A 20,537-nucleotide genomic window follows, 5' to 3' on the forward strand; every position below is an offset into this window, starting at 1 on the left:
AGTCTGCAATAGGAAACTGTGGCAGAAAGTATTTGAAAACATGGAATTATTTGGCTTTGCCCATGCCATATGTTCTGGGAGATTGCTGCCTTTGCAAACGTGACTGTTCTTTTGCCATCCATTTCTGTCCTCAACATGAAGAGTGAGAATAGTGGAGAGCTCAGAGTGGAGATACACATAGAGATAGGTTGGCTTGGATCCCTTTCTCCTGCACAAATCCTCTTTGGTTTTGGGGAGTTCAAAATTCAGTCTTGAAATAGGTTGTCTTTTCTGTGCAGAGAGAAATTTCCTGTATATCTACAGTCCATTAAAAATCCAAATGCTGATGAGAAACTGTGGTGGGTGCATACCATCCAAAATTTCAAACCAACCAACTTTCTTGAGTTTTGCCACTCCCTGTGAGTAGGTGCAGCACCATCCACTGTGCAGTCATTTACACAGTGCTTGCAGTGATGACAGAGCCTCTTTCCCTGTTTAGATCATTTTGGGGCACAAGCTCCTTGGAAACAAGTGAAAAGCTCCTCTGTGAGCTGATCTGATCTCTGGGTGTGCTAACAGGTTGAGCTGAGGATGAAGTTTTTTTGCAAACAGAGGCTTTTTTAGAATTCCTGTCCTTTTCCTCAGCTATCAGACCACTGCATATCCATCAAAGCTTCTCTTTGCATACAGACTAATGCTACTCGAGGCAGCTGACTACTTTGAAATACAGAGGTGTTTTTGTCAGTTCCTGGAAAAAAAAAAAGACATTTCAGTTTGTCTCCCTTTCATCTCGAGCTCTTTCAGTTGGTATGAAACTGTGTAGGTCTGGTGAAATCAACAGAATGGTTGTTAGGAGGAGTTACCATCCCCAGCTTGCTTGTACTGTCTGTGCAGCTGACATACCTTAGCTGTGACCACCTTCAGTGTTGACTTAAAGTAATCTGCTTTTATTGGCACTGGCATGGACTAGGACTGCTCTCATAAGCATGCCCATGAGATAGTAGTACAGTAACAGCTTATGTTTGAATGTCAGTCAGTGTAAGGCAATGCCACCAAAGCCACTATTACAATTTAATAAAAGGACAAGTAAGGAGAGCTTGTTGTCAGGGTGCCTCCAGTCCTGGTGATAAAATCCCCATGAGGAAAGTGGAATTCCCCATGCTTGAATTTCTTGTTATGAGAATTGTAGTTCAAAGGTCAAAGTATCTCTGTTAATTTACTGTTCTGAAGTGTTTTTATAGATGTATTTTTTTTTTCTTAATAAGTGAGATTACAAACCAGAAAACTAGGTAGGAAAGAAAGAGTACCCTGAAGAGAGACCCAGTATGTGTTAGTGAAGGTAGCTCTAGACACACACGTGTATTTTAAGGTCAACATTTGGAGAGCTCTGTACCCAAAACTTGAATCTGCTGCAGCTTCCAGACATGAAATTGTGTGTTTATCTAAGGCATTGAGATGTAATTTCAGTTTACACCATGTTAGCACAACTAATCCTTTCAGTGATGTTCAGCTTCTGCCAATTCAGTCAATGGACTAATTGTGTGAAGTGAAGCATACAAGCACAGCAGTGTTTTATGTGCTACATCTTACCACTTCCTGACCCTGTCTCGCTGCACACTACCTTCTTGCAGTCTTCTAGCCAGATCTGTTGTAGAGTTAGAAATGCCCAGATTCATTTTCCCTGCTTTGACAAGCTCTTTTACATTGCAGGAGACCAGCTTTTATAGTGCATCCATAGGAAGCATCTCCACTACAGCCTTTCACCACACGAGGAGACAGACTGAAAATGTAGGCAGCTGGCAAATGTGAAAGCAATGAAGAGGTGTTCTGAGGTTGGCAGTGCTTTTTATAGTACACCCATTTTCTGGGAAGGGCATAAGAAGAGAGATAAGTAGGAGATGATTGTGGCAAGCTGAGAAGTAACTGTAGCAGACCAAGATGTTCCAAAGAGAAGATCACAGCAAAAAGGTAAGGGCATCAACTTCACCCTCTCCTTTTCCCTGCTGTTGAATATTTTCTTCAATTCCTCCTTTAAAAATGCTGACATATTCTGGAGAATCCTGTAAATCCTGTAATATCCATTCAGCATTACTACTAATTTTTGCAGCTTGCTCTAGCTCCATCAATTCCTAATCTAAATGTATGCGGGGGTCTTTTTTAGAACCTCTTCAGACTAATAAAATATTGATAACAGTTTGAAGATCAGAAATATCTCTGCATAACTGCTCTAGAGTGATAGTGAGTCAAGGCAGAGGGGGGAAAGTCTTATAGCAGTTGATGAAAAGTCCTGCAGAAGACTGACTCAAGGCTAGAAATAACTGAAAAATAACTCCGAAACTCTTATTTTTAGATATGTTTTTTACTTAAGGATCTGCTGCAAGGATGTGTAACTGAAAGACTGTGAACCTCTGTTGTCAACAGCAGTTATAATGTCATTAATGCATCCAAGGGGACAGCATCAAGGGGTTAATTTGCTTGTGTTTGAGTCTAACAATGAGTCTCACAGTGCAATCTAGGATGTTACTCAGTTGTGGCCTAAACCTTTGGTCCAAAACTGAGAGGTTTTGAAAAATCACACTGGTAGTATCCTCAGCACAATTGTTTTAATGTAGTTTACAGCTAGATCAATATTCATGTTCAGTCATCTAACTTTTCTTTCCTGTTTTTAAGTATACTTGAGGAAGTCTTACTAAAAATAATAATGTTTTAACTCATTCTGAGAAAAAAGTAACTTTCACTAAACCTTCTTAGTGGTCTTAACTCTGTGGGCAGAGAGCATATGTGGAAAACACAGTGGTACAGGTTGGACTTGATGATCTCTGAGGTCTTTTCCAACCTGGTTGATTCTGTGATTCTGTAATGTACATTGCTGCAAGAGTTTTTATAGCACTATAAGAAACAAAAGAGGGCCTTAAAATGATAAGACAGTGTGCAGTGATGACAGCCCCCTAGATGGAAATAAAGCTTCCCCTGATTTTGAGTAAGATTTGATCTGAAAGCTCCTGAAAATATCCTATCCTCAGTTCTTCGGGGTTTTTGGGATCAGCTGATGGGATATGTCAAACAATACTAGTTATAGCAATTAGTCTTGATAACAGTTTCTGGGTCATCAAGTGTCTTCTCCAAGTCAGGCTTCATATGGTCAAACAGGACCACATTTTCTACCTGGTGTTTTGGAAAACATGCCTGGAAGCTGAAATGTGTGTGGCAGCTGTGGGACTGCCTTTAAAATATGAGTGCTCCAAAGCTGAGAGTAATTGGAGAGCCATTAATGATCAGGTGATTTCTCATCAGAAAAGTAACAGATGACGACTTCCTAAAGCATGGCAGACTTTGAGGGCTGGGATAGTTTTTCATTGGCAATGGGCCAATCATATTAAAAAATTAAACACATGCATGCAGATTTCCTGCGTAAGGGCCTTGGCACCTTTTTGGGTCTTAACACAAGCACTCCACAGCTCTGAGATCTGCCATAGCAGCTGGTAAATGAAGCAAATTCTTAGAACTGGACTGAATGACTAAATTCTAATCTGCTTGAATGACTGTCCTTGTCATTTGTGTTTCAGGTCCTAAGGCTCCATCAGCCACCAGCCGATGATGTTGCAGCAGCATAGGTGTTGCCATGAGGATCAGAGGGTGGCCTGTCTGCTTTGCAGCTTGTCTTTGGATCCTGCTGGGTGAACCCTAGAGAGACAGAGCAGGTGGTGTAAGAGAGCTGACGAGCCAGTTTCTGCACATACATGCACCTGTGTAAGAGTACTACAAGTGCAAGGGCCTCTGTGGCACTGCATGAACATCAGAGCTGTCACGTGTGGGGGGTTAGACTTTGCTCTTGGAGAGATGATGCTCCGACGAGGATTTATTCTATTTCTCCCCCGACTAGTAGGCCTGCTAGTGGTGGCCTGTTGCTCAGTGTCTATTGTTTACATGTTGGCTTGCACACCCAGGGGTGACAACCAGCAGCTTGCTTTGCCCCGGGTGCACAGGCCGACTGCCAAGGAAGGATATGAAGCAATTCTGCAAGAGCGAGAAGAGCAACATCGCAACTACATCGTCAGCTTGAAGAAACAAATTGCCCAGCTGAAGGCTGAGCTCCAAGGCAGGAGTAAGCAGCTTAAGAATGTACAGGGCCAGCACTCAGACCCCTTGGACATTCGGCTTGACCACAGTAACCCAGAGAAGGCCCAGGCTAACCTGCTGGCTTTCCTCCGCTCCCAGATAGACAAAGCAGAGGTGCACAGTGGCATTAAGCTGTCCACAGAGTACGCGGCTGTGCCCTTTGAGAGCTTCACCCTGCAGAAGGTGTACCAGTTGGAGACAGGGCTGACACGCCACCCAGAAGAGAAGCCTGTGAGAAAGGACAGGCGAGATGAGCTGATGGAGGTGATCGAGTTAGCTGCTGGGAGCCTGAACACTGCAGCGGGGGATGGCAATGCGAAAAACCGTGTGTACTCAGCCTCTGACTTTGTCGAAGGTTTGTATGCAGACAGCAGGTTAGAAGGTTCACAGGGTGCTGGTGAGGGGTTCTGGTGTTGACTGCGTTCCGGAGGGAGATGAGTAGTACCTCAGAGCACAGGTGTCTAGGATGCTCAGTGCTATGACCCAGAGGTAGAGCCATAGAATCATTTTTGTTAGAAAAGACCTTTAAGATCATCAAGTCCAACCGTTATCTAACTACTGAGCCTGGTGCAAAAACATGTCCCTCAGCACCGCATCTCTGCCTCTTTTAACCACCTTCAGGGATGAGGATTCAACTACCTGCCTGTTCAGTCCTTGAGAACCCTTTCAGTCAAGAAGTTTTTTCTGATATCCAACCTAAACCTCCCCTGGCACAACCCCAGGCCATTTCCTCTCATCCTATCACTTGTTACTAGGGAGAAGAGGCCAACATTCTCCTTGCTCCAACCTCTTTTCAGGGAGTTGTAGGGAGGGGAGTGAGAAGGTTTCCCCTCAGCCTCCTTTTCTCCAGACTAAACAAGCCCAGTTGTCTCAGCTGCTCCTCACCAGACCTGTTCTCCAGACACTTCACCAGCCTTGTTGCCATTATGGGAACCCACTCCAGCACCTCAATGTCTTTCTTGTAGTGAGGACCCCAAAACTGAACCATCTCAAGCACAACTGCAGAATGGCAGCTTTGCTGGGAATGGGGTTTTGTGGCAACAGAGTCTGCCAATCTCTTATAGTGATCACCAGCATGTTCTTGCAGCTCTCTAGTCATGGGCTTGTCTCAGAACTGACAAAGAAGGGAATGAATAGGCTGCAATCCCAGAGCAGACTGGCAACTGCAGTTCATATCCAAACACCACTGTTACCATTACTTCCACCTGCACAGCCCTGCCAGAGTCAGTGACAAGTTAGGTTTTGAGAACAGCAGCTGAGGATCTCAGTAATTTAGCTGGTATGACCCATCATTTCAAATGACTGGAAAAGTTTAACCTTTAACAGGGTATCTCCTGTACCAACAGTAGTGCACCTTAGCCCTTGGATTCTAAAAGGAGTCTTTACCCTCACATGTAATACTGAGGCAGTAAGTGTGGATTTTTCAAGTGCCACTTTTAACAGCAGAGGTTCCAAGCCTGAAAGTGTTCAAAGCCAGGTTGGATGGGGCCTTGAACAGCTTGGTTTAGTAGGAGGTGTTGCTGCCTGTGGCAGTGGGGATGGAACTAAATGATCTTTAAGGTCCCTTCCAACCCAAACCATTCTATGATTCTATGAGTTGTTTGAAAAAGTAGGGGTCTGTGCATCAGGGCTGGAAACAAAAAGCTGACTTGGCAGAAGAATTCTCTGTGGATTTCCTTTGGAAGTCTCTATTATCTCCTGACAATCTCTTTTCTCCCATCTTCCATTCTCCAAGAATGACAAAAATTGCCAATGAAAGCACACAAAAAGTGCCATTGCTCTGTATAATTTGAGCAGGAGAAGGGTGGACTGAGTTTTCTATTCCAATTCTGCATTTCAAGTATGATTTGGACTCAGAACTTGTTTAGGAGACAGTGCTCTTCAAGTGCCACTGCCTACACAACAAGTTAGTAATAGGCTGCATTCCATGGCAGCTTCTGGTAGCTTTGTACCAATCCAGCAACACAGCAACCATGAGCAGCATTACCCAGCCAGCAAAAACAGATGTCGCCATTTTCTGCAACTGCCCAGGGTAGCTGGAGCTTTCTGGGAGATGTGCACTGAGAATAACACCACTTAACCCTGCAAGCTTTCTATCTTCCAGCTGATTCAGAGATAACAGCACACACAAGCTCTAATGCATCCTTTATGTTACAAGTGGGGCTGCTGCCCTCATCTTCAGCTTTGCACAGGTGGAGGGATGTGCTAAAATGAAAAGCAGGTAATTGGGGTCAAAGGCAGGATTCAAGATCTGGACTGCTGCTCTTGATATGAGCCTTGTGTCTTTGTTTCTCCCATATTCAGTGAAGCCTTTGATACCAGCCTTACTAAAGCGTGCTGCTGATAAAATCATGGAATCGGTTTGTCTGGAAAAGACCTTTAAGGTCATCACGTCCAACAATTATCTAACTTTACCAAGTCTGATGCTGAACCATGGCCCTCAGCACTACATCTCTGCCTCTTTTAAACAGCTCCAGGGATGGGGATTCTACCACCTGCCTGGGGAGCCTGTTCCAGTTTTTGAAAACCCTTCCAATAAAGTTTCATCTAATATCCAATCTAAACCTCCCCTGGTGCAACTTGAGGCCATTTCCTCTCCTGTGTTTAATAGCATATGGACTTATGCAAGTTATTCTTGTTTACTTGGCTCTTTTTGTGTGGATTTTTCTATTCTTGCAGGTCACATCTGGTACCTGCTATCACTTTTTCAGTACTGGTTCATTGCTAACATATGTCAATAGGCAGTGGTGGTGTGGTGAAAGAAATTTGACTAGGGTCTGTATCTTTTTCCTCTTCCATTTAGTGCCTTTATTCTTGTCTTTGCAGAGTCTTTCTTCAAACACTTCTTATGTTTGGGAGGAAATGTTTTGTCTCTGTGGCTGGGATCTCTTAAAATAAGTGCTGCATCCTCTGCAGTTTCTAGACAGAACCACTTGTGCGTGGGAACGAGACTGCAACCCCAGTACCTTACATATGAGCTCAGCTCCTTCTCAGCATGTTTGCTGTTACGTGAAATTTGGATAGTATTCTCATACAGTTCTGCTTCCAGGAGTAATAGCTGACACATGGTGGAATTTTCCATTTTGTCTAATTCAAAACCTAGAGAACCACACCTTCTCCCTGGGGCCCAAAATGTTATCCATCTGGCTGCTACTCTGCTCTGCTTCTCTTTCCACTGAGGCACTTGGGCTGTCCAGCTGCTATAATCCTCCCCCCACTCCTCTTATTGCTCCCATTTCTGTACCAAGTTTACTGCTTTTCTCTACAAGGATGGTAAGAAACAACAAGGAAAACATCAGAAATTACTAGGTGTTATAATCAGGCAAAGGAGTGCTCTGTTTCCAGTAGAAAACCAGTTGCTCAGTGAGCACAATAAGAGGCCTGGTCATTAATGGCAACAGAGCTGAATAGCTTTAGGAGTCATTCATTTTCTCAAAGATGGAGATAAGAATTTGAAGACTGACAAACTCAAGTAGTGTGTTCCATAAGTGAGTGTAATCAGTCTGGGGATACTCCTTCTCAGCAGGAGCAGTTTCACAAATTCCCTGGTTTGCTTCAGAAATGCCCTGCCATGGCACTGTCAGATATGCTGTATAATAAGCTTTGCAGCTTGGCATGGCTGTCCGGTGACTGGAATATTAAGTAAGGTCTCAGAGACAAATGAAAAGGATCTCAAAGTTCTCATCCAACCTCAAGAGTTGTATGATTCTGTGAGTAGCTTTGCTTTCTCAAATTGACAAGTACTGGTGGTGAGCTACCTGATGCAGTTTTGCCCTCGGAAGCTCACTTGGACAAAAGGATGATGCCCTTCCTCAGAAGGGTAAGATGTTGTATTTTACTGTGTGTGAAGTAGGAAGACCATGATAATATTGAGTTAAAATGGGGATGACGTATGCTGAGAAATCCTAAAAGCATTTCCCACAGCATCTAACAGAATGCAAGTAATGAGCATGGGATCCAGGAAGTGCTTCTATTGACAGTGAAAGACCTGAAACCTCTGGTGTGTGGAACTGAGGCTAAAACTGTCATCCACTCAACAGCATTTCCTTAAGGTTTCATGGCTGTTTGCTAGTTATCAGTTCCATGCAGATCTCTGAAACTGGTTTGCCTGCCCAATTGTTTTGATTAGAAAAGACCTTTCAGATCATTGAGTCCAACCATTCTCTAGCTCTGCCAAGTCTGCTGCTAAACCGTGGCCCTCAGCATGACATCTCTGAGGTTTTTAAACACCTCCAGGGATGGGGATTTGGCCACCTCCCCAGGGAGCTTGTTCAGATGACCTCAGTTGCAGGCTCAAGTTCAATAACAGATGAGGTTCACGGTCTGCACCTTGGGCAGACTGCATAGAAAAAGTTAGGGAGGAGTCAAGGGCACAGCTTTAAAAGATAAGCAGTAAAGGAATGATGGAGCTGCTATCTCATTAGATTCCTCTGCTCTGCTGAGGGAGGATTGGGGCATTTGTTGAATCAGCTTATATTAAAAATAAAACATGAAACGAATAACAGATTAGTAAATCAGCATATAGTATTAACCAGCTGCAGTGTGCTCTAAAATAAACCACACAATCATAGTGAAGATAAGACAGTCCACAGAACTCTGGCCAGATAAAATCACACCTCATTAATCTCTTGGATGTCCTGGCCATACCTGTGTAAAAGCTACAATACAAGATGAAGAGCTCATGTCACTGCTGTTCAAAGAAGCCTTTGACTCAGACCTTCACAAGAAACACAAGACAGAGCTGACTGTCTGTGGGTCAGATGCACAGCAATGTGTACATCAGGGAATGACTAAGATTTAAAACCCCCCAATATTATTTTGGTCAAGCTGTTATTCATAACCAGATGTGGAGAAAAGACCCCAAAGAAACAAGTCAAGCAGAGGAGTTTTCTTCCAGACACATTTTGCTTTTCTCTTGAGTACTGCAGGAGAGGGAAGGCAATGCAATTACACTCTTCTACTGCTAAAGGGTTAGGATATTTAAAGTGGCTTAACAAGTAGTTAGAATTATCATTTAATTATGCCTTCTTAAACCTCCTGGGCCTCACAAGGAAAAAGCTTTGTTTCAGTATGCACTACACGGACACTTTGGATGGGTAAGATTTACAGGCTTTTTGCAAACTTCAGCTCATTTAACGTGGCAGAGTAGTGTTCCAGCGAGGCATGACCAACACTTCCATAGTTCATGCCAGCCCTCATAGGTTCAGGCCAGACCTTAATGGCCCTCTCTACAAGAAAGATGCTGAGGTCCTGAAGCATGTCCAGAGAAGGGAAACAAAGTTGGTGAAGGGTCTGGAGAACAGCTCTGGTGAGGAGTGGCTGAGGGAACTGGGGTTCTTTAGTCTAGAGGAGTGTCTCGGGGAAGACCTTCTGTCCCTCTACAATTCCCTGAAAGGAGGTTGGAGCAAGAAGAATGTTGGCCTCTTCTCTCTAGTAATAAGTGATAGGAGGAGTAGAAATGGCCTCAAGTTGCACCAGGGGAGGCTTAGGTTGGATATTAGCAGAAACTTCATGACTGAAAGCGTTCTCAAAGATTGGAACAAGTTCGCCAGGGAGAAGATTGAATCCCCATCCCTGGAAGTGTTTAAAAGACACAAAGACGTGGTGCTGAGGGACATGGTTTAGCACCAGCCTTGGCAGAGTTAGGTAACGGTTGGACTCAATGGTCTTAAAGGTCTTTTCCAACCAAAACGATTTGATGATTCTGTAGAACCTATTGCACCCATTGAGTACGTTATAAGTTCGTTCCATACAGGAAATGTATGAATTAAATATCCTTGGAGACTGTCTAATGTGGTCTCCAGGACTGTGTCCTGGGTCAGGTCTCTGACAAAGTCCATAATGTAATCCCTGCAGACCATTTTACTTGCCCAGGAGTGGGCATCATTGCCACAAAGGAAATAAAAGTCTCTAGAGACTGGAAAAGCACAAGACTTTTGTCCTGATTGGCAATGGGTGAAGCTGATGGCTGCAGGGGTCTGGGTCCATAACTTTCTGAGGGGACTTTGCTGAAACCCTCCCAGACAGGAGGCAATGTATGTGCTCATCAGGAAATTGCTTTCCTGGTAGATGGCCTAATCGCTCATCTGGCAGAGAGGCAGGCTGCCTTTCTCAGTCTCTCTGCATCACCATTACCATGCATGCCTGCAGTGTGCAATTGGAGCAGTCTGAAAAATAAGGACAGTATGTCTGCAGGGTTATACTGAGTGTGAGCAATTGGTGACCTTCAGGGGTTTGTGACTCTGCCAAGCCTGGGAATGTGCCTGTGAGAATACCAAACAGCTCCTGCAACCCAGGGCTGTATTCCTGCCAGAGCAAGAGGTAGTGGATTGTGTACTCATCTAAAAACGAATGTCCCATGCCTCTGCTGCTGTTCCAGCCTAGGTGTGACATATGAAGACTGCATCCTATGAGAACCCGCCCTGTGCAGACAGACTGCAAGAGCTGGGGCTGTTCAGCCTGGAGAAAAGAAGGCCTGGGGGAGGCCTTACAGTATCTGAAAGGGACCTACAAGAAAGCTGGGGAGGGATTGTTTATAAGTGATAGGACCAGAGGAAATGGATGGAAGTTTGAGCAGAGTAGGTTTAGACTGGAGATTAGGAAGAAATTCTTTCCAGTGAGGGTGGTGAGACACTGCAACAGGTTGCCCAGGGGGGTTGTGGATGGCCCCTCCCTGGAGGTGTTGAAGGCCAGGTTGGATGAGGCATTGAGCAACCTGGTCTAGAGCAAGGTGTCCCTGCCCATGGCAGGGGGTCTGGAACTTGATGATCTTGAAGGTCCCTTCCGACCCAAACCATTCTATGATTCTGGGATCTTTTTGTCCCCTCTAGAAGCCCAGCTCTAATGCAAAACCTCCTCTCTGTTGTTTCCACGCAGGGATCTACCGCACGGAGAAGGACAAAGGCACGTTGTATGAGCTGACTTTCAAAGGAGACACAAAGCATCAGTTCAAGAAGATTGTTTTATTCCGGCCATTCGGCCCTGTAATGAAAGTGAAAAATGAAAATGTCAACATAGCTGACACACTTATTAATGTCATTGTGCCCTTGGCCAAGAGAGCCAGCAAATTTCGGCAGTTCATGCAGAATTTCAGGTGGGTTTCCATTCCAGGGCTGCCTTTTTTTTCTCACTTGGGAAGGAAGATGCAATTTCAGGAGTTATCAAGGCCTCACTCAGTAAAAATCCTCCTGCTTTGATGTCACATTTCATTGTGCCACTGGGAAGTTACTTTAGAGATTACAGACACTGAAAGGCTGCTTAATGCATTGTGATTAGCAGCAAAAGCAATTACAATTCCCGTCTTCAGGGTTTCTGATTTGCATGTACCTGGCTTATGTGTCTCAGTCTGGTCTGTTTGGGCACACACAGCTGTGGCCATTAGTTGCAAAGGATCATTTTTAAGAAAAAAGGGAATTAGTGCTCCCAGCCACTTTGCCAGGCCCTGTTAGAGAAAAGATGAAGGCAGCCAGAAGAAAGAAGGACATGTATTTAAACTTTCAAGATACTTACTGTTGGCTTTTTTTTCTTTTCTTTTCGGCAGAGATGGTATTTGGAGAGAGAATTTAATTGAGATGTAGCTTTAAATAGATGCCAAGAAAAGACTGTGTTAGCAGCAGATCCTGACTCTTACAATGGGATTTGTTTTGCCTAATTACAGCCATCTAAAAATAGGCTCCTTATCTAAATCAGTCATCTGATAGATGCTTGGTTTAGGATAGGAGAAATCATCCTCTGATCATGCTGATCTCTGCTGATTTTAGATGAACTCTTGCTGACTATGTGCATGTGAAACAGACTGGTCCTGCTCTTAGGCTACTGGTTCCATCTTTGGTTGATACTTAGATTTTAGTAAATAGCTCTTAGTAAAATGCCAAAGATTTGAACTCTGGAATATCTGTTACCAAAACAAAACAAAAACAACAAACAAACAACCCACAAAAAACCAAAACCAACCCCAAAATCACACACAAAACCCGACCAACCAACCAACCAACCAAAACAACAACAAAACCCAAAACCAAACAAACCAACTAGGAAAAAAAAAAAAGAAGGAACACAAACAAACCAACCCCCACAAAATTAAAAAAAAAAAAATCAAGGTTAAGAGGTGGTTATGTACAGCTCCTTTAAAATCCCTTTTCTCCTATATTCTCCTAAGTGTGGGAATTATTGCCTGCCTTGTCATTCTTCCTGGGGTGGATAGCCTATTTTAACACTGTCCTCACAAACACTGCTTAGAGAGATTTTCCCAACCTGCTTGAAAGATAGTCTTTTGTCCCAGCTGAAAGAGCCCCTTTGTCAGGTTAAAGATCGCTGTCAGTGCCCTCAGGAATGCTTTCCAAGGTTCACCCTACTGTGCCTTCCCTCCTGGGTGTAGATTATTGAAGAAAGCTGACTTCTGGGACAAGTGACTAATCTGTCTCTATTCTCTAGGGAAATGGGCATTCAGCAGGATGGGAGAATTCACCTCACTGTAGTTTACTTTGGAAAAGAACAAATGAATGAAGTTAAATCAATACTTGAAAATACCTCTAAGTAAGTACCTGAGTGTCTGATGTGTGCTGTTCCTACATACTGATTGCACCATGAACTGCAGATTGGACAGCTGCTGTCCAAACTCATAGTTGTGCCAAAAGGTACTACACTGCATTGGAGAAAATGGCTTGCTTTCCTTTGTATCAGAGAAAAACAGTCATAGCCTGATGGTTCCACACCTGTGGTTTGGTGACATTGGTTGTTAAAACTACAAAGCAGATTTTACTGAATTGACCTCAGTGCAACTTTATTTTTCTTTTCACACTGGTAATTTTTTCAGTGCTTTTGAACAGGCTTTAACTGTTAGGACAAAGTAGCTTTAACTGTTAGGACAAAGTAGCTTTAACTGTTACAACTTTCCAAGGGCAGTTGCAGGCAGTTTCAGTAGAGCAAGCAGGAATTGGATGCTTTTGGCCAGTTCTGGACTGTTGTGTTTCATAGAATCATACAATTGTCAGCGTTGGAAGGGACCTCAAGGATCATCCAGTTCCAACCCCCTTGCCATGGGCAGGGACACCACACACTAGATCAGGTTTCTCAGAGCCACATCCAGCCTGGCCTTAAAAACCTCCAGGGATGGGGTTTCTACCACCTCCCTGGGCATCCTGTTCCAGTGAAGAACTTCTTCCTAACTTCCAATCTCAAACCCACTTCTAGTTTTGCTCCATTCCCCCTAGTCCTATCACTACCTGACATCCTGAAAAGTCTTTCACCAACTTTCTCGTAGGCCCCCTTAAGATACTGGAAGGCCATAATAATGTTTGTTGCATAACTGTATTTGTCAAGATCATGTGGCAGTGTAGCCTTTTGTTTCCATCCCCAGGTGAGAAGAGGACTTGTATAGATACAGCAATATGACCACAAGCCTTTTATATTTGCCTACTAAAGATAGTTTTGTCCCTCTAAGAGCTGTTTGGATATTTGTGAGGTCTGCCTGTCTGAATGTCTGTGCCAGGAATGCCAGTACAGGATTATGCAGATCAAGCTCTGAATCATAGAATCATAAAATTATTTTGGCTGGAAAATATCTCTAAGATCAAGCCCAACACTCATCCTGACACCACCATGCCCATTGAACCATGTCCTGAAGAGCCATGTGAATGTACGCATAGTGGAAACCTCCACAAGGTTCAAAGAGGACTCAGTTCTCTCAAACTGCTCTCAGAACTGTGACAGTTCTAGGTTGTTCCATGACCAACAGTGTGCTCAGGTGGCCAAGAAGGCAAACAGCATCTTGGCCTAGATCAGGAATAGCATGAATCATGGAAGTGATTGTCCTCCTGTACTCAGTAGTGGTGAGGCCACAACTTGAGTCCTGGGTTCAGTTTTTGGGCCCTCACTACAGGAAGGACATTGAGGTGCTGGAGTGAATTCAGAGAAGCACAACAAAGCTGGTGAAGGGTCTGGAGAGCAGGTTGTTTAGCCTGCAGGAGAGGAGGTTGAGGGGAGACCTCATCGCTCTCTACAACTCCCTGAGGGGAGATCTCATTGCTCTCTACAACTCCCTGAAAGGAGATTTGAGACAGGTGGGACTTGGTCTTTTTTCCCAAGTAATAAGTGATAGGATGAGAGGAAATGGCGTCAAGTTGTACCCAGGTGGATTTAGATTTAATATTAGAAGAAACTTCTTGACTGAAAGAATTCTTAAAGCCTGGAAGAGGATCCCCAGGAAGGTGGCTGAATTCCCATCCCTGGAGATGTTTCAAAGAGGTAGAGATGTGGTGCTGAGGGACATGGTTTAGCACAAGACGTGGTGGAGTTAGAGAAGGGCTGGACTCATGTGAGTATTTTTTCTAACTGAAATGATTCTATGATTCTGTATTGGCTTCCTGCCCCTACTTGTATGAAGAACTGGAAGGACAGGGTAAGTTGATGAATATTTTCCTTCTTCTAGGTCAGCCAACTTTAAGAGTTAGAATTGAGAGCAGTTAGAGAAGGGCTGGACTCAGTGATCTGAGTATTTTTTCTAACTGAAATGAATCTATGATTCTGTATTGGCTTCCTGCCCCTACTTGTATGAAGAACTGGAAGGACAGGGTAAGTTGCTGAATATTTTCCTTCTTCTAGGTCAGCCAACTTTAAGAACTTCACCTTCATCCAGTTGAATGAAGAATTTTCCAGGGGCAAAGGATTAGACGTTGGTGCTCGATTTTGGAAAGGAAACAACGTTGTTCTCTTCTTTTGTGATGTGGACATATACTTCACAGCTGAATTCCTCAACTCCTGCAGACTGAACACACAGCCAGGTACTGCTTCTCAGAGGTGCATTGTTTTCCTATCATGTAGCAGCCTTCTCCAGAGTATTTTTGCCTTTGAATTGGTAATGAAGCTGCTGTAAATCGTTCTTGAAAGTCAGAGAACTAATTAAGACATGTATAAAAGCTGGCTTTTGAAAGTTTGCAACTCTCCTCTCACTGGGACTGAATTTCTTGCCTTCAGCACCTGTGAAACAAGATGTTTTTATTAATTATACCCTCATATTCACATTCTCATGCAAGGAACATAGGCTCAGTCCAAAACTTGTGTGACTTTGTCTGGATTTGGTCTGAGCAGGATAGCAGCTTGTAAGAGAGAGAGAAGTGTGTTTTATACAGCTTTTAATAATAAAAAAAAAATCATCCACTGTCATTTCCAGGGAAGAAGGTGTTTTACCCTGTCCTCTTCAGCCAGTACAACCCCAGTATAATTTATGGCCACCGTGACTCCATCCCATCTTTAGAGCAGCAGCTGGTAAGTCATGCTTTTCAGAATGCCTGCTTTTAGTTGCACAAAGCATTTGTAAAAGGTGTGTGTGTGCTCTTGGGTAGCATTTCCCTGTTCCTCATGCACAGTGACTACCACATAGACAGAATTAACCACCTTACTGTGAGTTCTACAGTGAAGTATCTTGGTAACATTTATTTTAACCCCCCCTTTTTTTTTTTTTTTTGGATGTTTTATACGTGGAACCTAAGACTTGAGACTGTGTCTGATTCTCTGCTAGAAGGGATGTTCTAATTCTTCCATGGTGTGCTCTTTTGGGGTGTCATCCCCTGGTCTTGCTCTCATTTCTTCCTTGCACTGAATACATTCTGTGCTTGCATCTTGAAGAGCTGACATTTGTAAAAGCGGAGATCTCCTTAGATGAGTCAAACAGAATTCCAGTGGCTGTCACAATTATTCCCCCACTTACTTGAACACCTCCAGCAGTGGCTTTTCCCATCCCACAGTTGATGACTAAACTGCCTGTGAGCAGTCAGTGTGTGTCTGAAGTGTGCCACGTTGTCTCAAAGTCAACTCACATGCTTGGAGTTGCCCCTTCTGGTTTTCATCTGGCACTGATATAACACGGAGGCTCCCCCCCTCCCCCCCAATTTCCATCCTGCCTGCTTATCTTTGGTGAGAGAACAAAGCATGAGTTTATAAAACACTGCCAAAAGACATCTAATTTAAAAATGTAGTTAAACACAGGCAAGCATCCTTGAGGAAGAGGAAGCCATTGTGAGGAAGAAACAGAGCACCCAGATGAGAGATTGACATGAATGCTAGTGGTACAGCTACAGCCTGGCACTGCTGTAGGTGCTGTTCTCCATTCCCTGGTGCTCTGGCATTGGATTTGGTCTGAAGCTAAAGGGGTGATGGAAGAAGGGTTGACTTCTTACAAGGGCTTGTAGTCACAGGACTCAAGGCAATTGGCTTTAAGCTGGAAGAAGGGAGAATTAGGCTGGATATTAAAAGGAAATTCTTTACAGTGAGGGTGGTGAGATACTGGAACAGGTTGCTCAGAAAGGCTGTGGATGCCCCATCCCTGGAGGTGTTGAAGGCCAGGTTGGACATGGTCTTGAGCAAACTAGTCTAGTGGGACGTGTCCCTGCCTGTGGTGGAGGGCTTGAAACTGGATGATATTTAGGGTCCCTTCCAACCTAAACCATTCCATGGTTCCATGATTCTATGATAGAAGTGCTGGCTTTCCTTTTATGTACACCCTTCACTCTTGCTCCTCTCCAGAATCAGCCAGGTCACAGTCCTCTGCCCACCAGTGCTGCTCAGTGGCTCAGTTCTTGTGGGGCAGATCTCAAGCTGCCACTGCTGCCCCTCTTACTGCCCATCACTGCACCTGTTAGGGCTCATCCTGTCCCAGGCCATCTCCAGAGCATTCCAGCTTCTATTGCCGTTCATGATAGGTAAGAATTAGGGAAGTTGTGATCTCAGCAACAGTCAGAGCTGAGAAAGATCACTACCTGTCTGAGCCCAGTCTTCTGTCATCACTACCACCACCTTGTGCCATCCCTCTAGAAAAAAATGTAGAATGGCAGGAGATAATCTTTTTACTGATGAGCATGGAAAATCCTTTCCACTGTTGTTTTTCCTCAGAGGAATCTTGTTCCTGTAATCCCATGGGATTCAGATTATCTCTTCTTTCTCTACTGAGAGCCACTCAGGGAACTTCAGGTCTGTAAGCACTGTGCTTTGGAAATGAAATAGACTTTAGCTCTTGAGCTAGCATCAATTGCACAAAGTGTGTTGTCAGGACTGTGCAAATGTTTATAGCTAATATTTGAATTGCAAAATGCACCAGTTGTCTATGTCTTGGTTGAAGGCAGCACTACCAATCTCATTTTCATCTAGATTTTTAGATTTTCAGCCTACATTAGTTCCCAGGCACATGGCCAGATCTGTGCCATTAAAACAAGGCAGTGGCAGCACTCTGTGCTGGTGCTTGGGCTGCTGAGAATAAACTAAACCTTCAGAAATCTTTGAGAGAATTTGGTTTGTGCAGCAGCCACTTGCAGTAATGGGAAATAATAATAATGCTAATGAATACGAGTAGCCTGCTGTAAGAGCAGCATTATGGAGATTTCTTGTTACAGGGCAGCCCTGGCAGATACGATCTTGTTTCCTTTTAATTGGCTTCTACAGCAGCTTGGCTTTTAAAAGGAAAGGAGAAATGAGAAAGACGAAGATAGCAATGTGAGCAGTAAAAAAAAAAAATTAAAAAATTAAGTCTTCATTTTAAATGGTGTGGCCAGCAGGACTAGAGAGGTGAGTGTCCCCCTGTACTTGGCACTAGTACCTTGAGGACCTTGAGTATTGGGTTGAGTTTTGGGACCCTCTTACAAGAAGGACATTGAGGTACTGGGATGAGTCCAGAGACGAGTAACTGACCTGGTGAAGGGTCTTGAGAACAGATCTGGTGAGGAGTGGCTGCAGGAACTGGGGCTGTTTAGTTTGGAGAAGAGGAGGCTCAGGGGAGACCTGGAAGGAGATTGGAGCCAGGTGGGTGCTGGTCTCTTCTCCCTAGTAACAGGTGATAGGATGAGAGAGAATGGCCTCAGGTTGCACCAGGAAAGGTTTAAGGTGGCTATAGAAGAAACTTCTTGATGAAAAGGGTTCTCAAAGACTGGCACAGGCTGTCCAGGGCAGTGGTTGAATCCCCATCGCTGGAGGTGTTTCAAAGAGGCAGAGATGTGGTATGCGGGGCCATGGTTTAGCACTAGACTTGATGGAGTTAGAGAATGGTTGGACTTGGTGATCTTAAAGGACTTTTCCAACTGAAACAATTCTATGATTCTAAGTGACAAGAGTTATGAACAAAAGGGGAGACATGAACAAGACACTATTTTGGATTAGGACTTTTTGGTAAAAGAAATGCTAAGATTAGTAGATCCAGAAATGGAAACTGTCTCCTTGTCTTCTGTTAACTCTGTTGTAAGTGGATCCAAAATCTTACAGAATAGCTACTAAAAGGTAAGTTTGCCAGACCTTCAAGAATGTGCAGCTGACTTGCTTAGAGGATTTAAATACTTGTCCCAGGCCCTTGAAACTCTTGGGTTTCTGACCAGATTGGGTTAGGTCACTTACACACAAGGCAGGAACACCCAATGAATATCCACAAGAACTGGTTTGGGATCAGCTATGTATTTCTGTGGGGGAGAATAAAAGGGCAGTTGCTCCTGGTTCTGACCACATTCAGGGACTTGTGGGGTGCTTACACTAAAAGCATTTCTGCTCCCATATAAATGCCTCTTTCCCTCCATGTAGGTTATTAAAAAAGAAACTGGATTTTGGAGAGACTTTGGATTTGGGATGACTTGCCAGTACAGATCTGATTTTATCAACATAGGTAAGTACAGTCCAACACACTTGCTTTTTACTTGACCCCTTCCTTGACCTTTAATTTGCAGCAGTGCCCTGGTTAGGTGTTCAGACTGTTCCTAGGTGTCACATAGGTTACTAGAATCTAAGCACTGCTTAATAAAGCAATTTGTCTAATAGTGAAAGATCTGAAGCTAAGATCTGAAGAAAGAAGAAAAGATCTGAAGAAAGACTGAGAGACCTGGGGCTGTTAAGTCTGGAGAAGAGAAGGCTGAGAGGGGATCTTATTAATGTCTATAAATATCTGAGGGGTGGGTGTCAAGAGGAAGGTGCCAGGCTCTTTTCAGCAGCACCCAGTAACAAGATAAGGAATAACGGATATAAGCTGGAACACAGGAAGTTCCACCTCAACATGAGGAGAAACTTCTTTACTGTGAGGGTGCACTGGAGCAGGCTGCCCAGAGAGGCTGTGGAGTGTCCTTCTCCGCAGACTTTCAAAGCCAACCTGGACATGTTCCTTTGTGGCCTGCTCTAGGTGGTCCTGCTTTGGCAGGGGAGTTGGACCTGACCTCTGGAGGTCCCTTCCAACCCCTAACATTCTGTGACTCTGTGATCTGTGGACAGTTGGATGCTGGCAGAATGTGCAGCTGTTGTAAAGAGCTGCCTAGAGCCAGAGGACAACAGTGGTGCAACTAAGAGCAGTGAGTTTGCTGGTACATATTTACAGCTTTCTTTTGGATATTGTGTGTGTCAGGTGGCTTTGATCTGGACATTAAAGGCTGGGGTGGTGAAGATGTCCATCTGTATCGCAAGTACCTCCACAGCAACCTCATCGTGATCCGAACGCCCGTCAGGGGTCTCTTCCACCTGTGGCATGAAAAACAATGTCTGGATGAGCTGACCCCCGAGCAGTACAAGATGTGCATGCAGTCCAAGGCCATGAATGAGGCTTCTCACGGCCAGCTTGGGATGCTGGTTTTCAAGCAAGAGATTGAGACACACCTTCAGAGGCAGAAACTGAGCAGTAAGAAGACATGAAGCCAGAAAGGGAGGCAAAAACCCCTCTGAACTGGACTATAAGGTGTTTTAGAAAAGAGCTGCTGACAAGAAAAAATGGGATGAGACTGAAAGAGGATGGAAATTCCAGCAAGAGAACAGCAAAAGAGAATGAGGGAAGGTGCTTGCCCTCTCTTCTTCCTTTTCTTTTCTCTCTCTCTTTGTTTTTTTAAATCCGTGATAGGGCTTTTAAGTATTCCATTAGCTGGACTGCTCAGCACTTGCCTCTGGGGAAGACTTGAAGAGATTCAAGGTCATGGAGACTATGAACATTGCATAAATACCAGTATGGTATTCACAATAACAAATGGATCTGCTCTTACATTTACATGTTTGTAAGATGTGTACAGTTCTTTAAAGGATTGACCTTTTGGTGGGCCAATGATAATGAGTTCTTTTCTACTTCTAACCTGACCTATCTAAAAAGGGCTATTTTTGAACCAAGTACAGAGCTCCTCCTCTGAGAAGGACATCTGTCTGTTAACTATGATTAAGCTGGAGTCACCAAAAATATTTTTCTCTTAAGGGTCTTGGTTGGCATGGGTGGAACACAGCAGGAGTGCACTAACAGGGGGAGCATTCCTGCTTCCTTCAGAGACAGCAGACATCTCAGAAAGTGCTTTCTAAAAATTCAGAAGGAGAAAGGCCAAAATGCTGGAGGGTAGCGACTGTTCCCTCATGTGGCTCAGTGAACCAAAAGCAGTGATCCATGTCTGGATCACATCAAATGGTTTGCTTCAGCTTTAGAATACTGTAAGTATCTCAAGATCTAT

General features: G+C 44.0%; 1 protein-coding gene across 1 annotated transcript; it reads left to right on the forward strand.

Moving 5' to 3' along the window:
• The first annotated feature begins 3,819 nt into the window (after positions 1-3,819).
• On the forward strand, positions 3,820-19,746 carry CSGALNACT1 (chondroitin sulfate N-acetylgalactosaminyltransferase 1). The gene is made up of 7 exons (XM_054383099.1): positions 3,820-4,453; positions 10,975-11,191; positions 12,532-12,633; positions 14,701-14,879; positions 15,269-15,363; positions 18,655-18,736; positions 19,463-19,746. The coding sequence occupies exons 1-7, from the start codon at positions 3,820-3,822 to the stop codon at positions 19,744-19,746; spliced, it is 1,593 nt and encodes a 530-aa protein (XP_054239074.1).
• Positions 19,747-20,537: the final 791 nt, after the last annotated feature.

The sequence above is a fragment of the Indicator indicator genome, chromosome 8 (assembly GCF_027791375.1).
Source record: "Indicator indicator isolate 239-I01 chromosome 8, UM_Iind_1.1, whole genome shotgun sequence".
NCBI classification, from domain to species: domain Eukaryota; kingdom Metazoa; phylum Chordata; class Aves; order Piciformes; family Indicatoridae; genus Indicator; species Indicator indicator.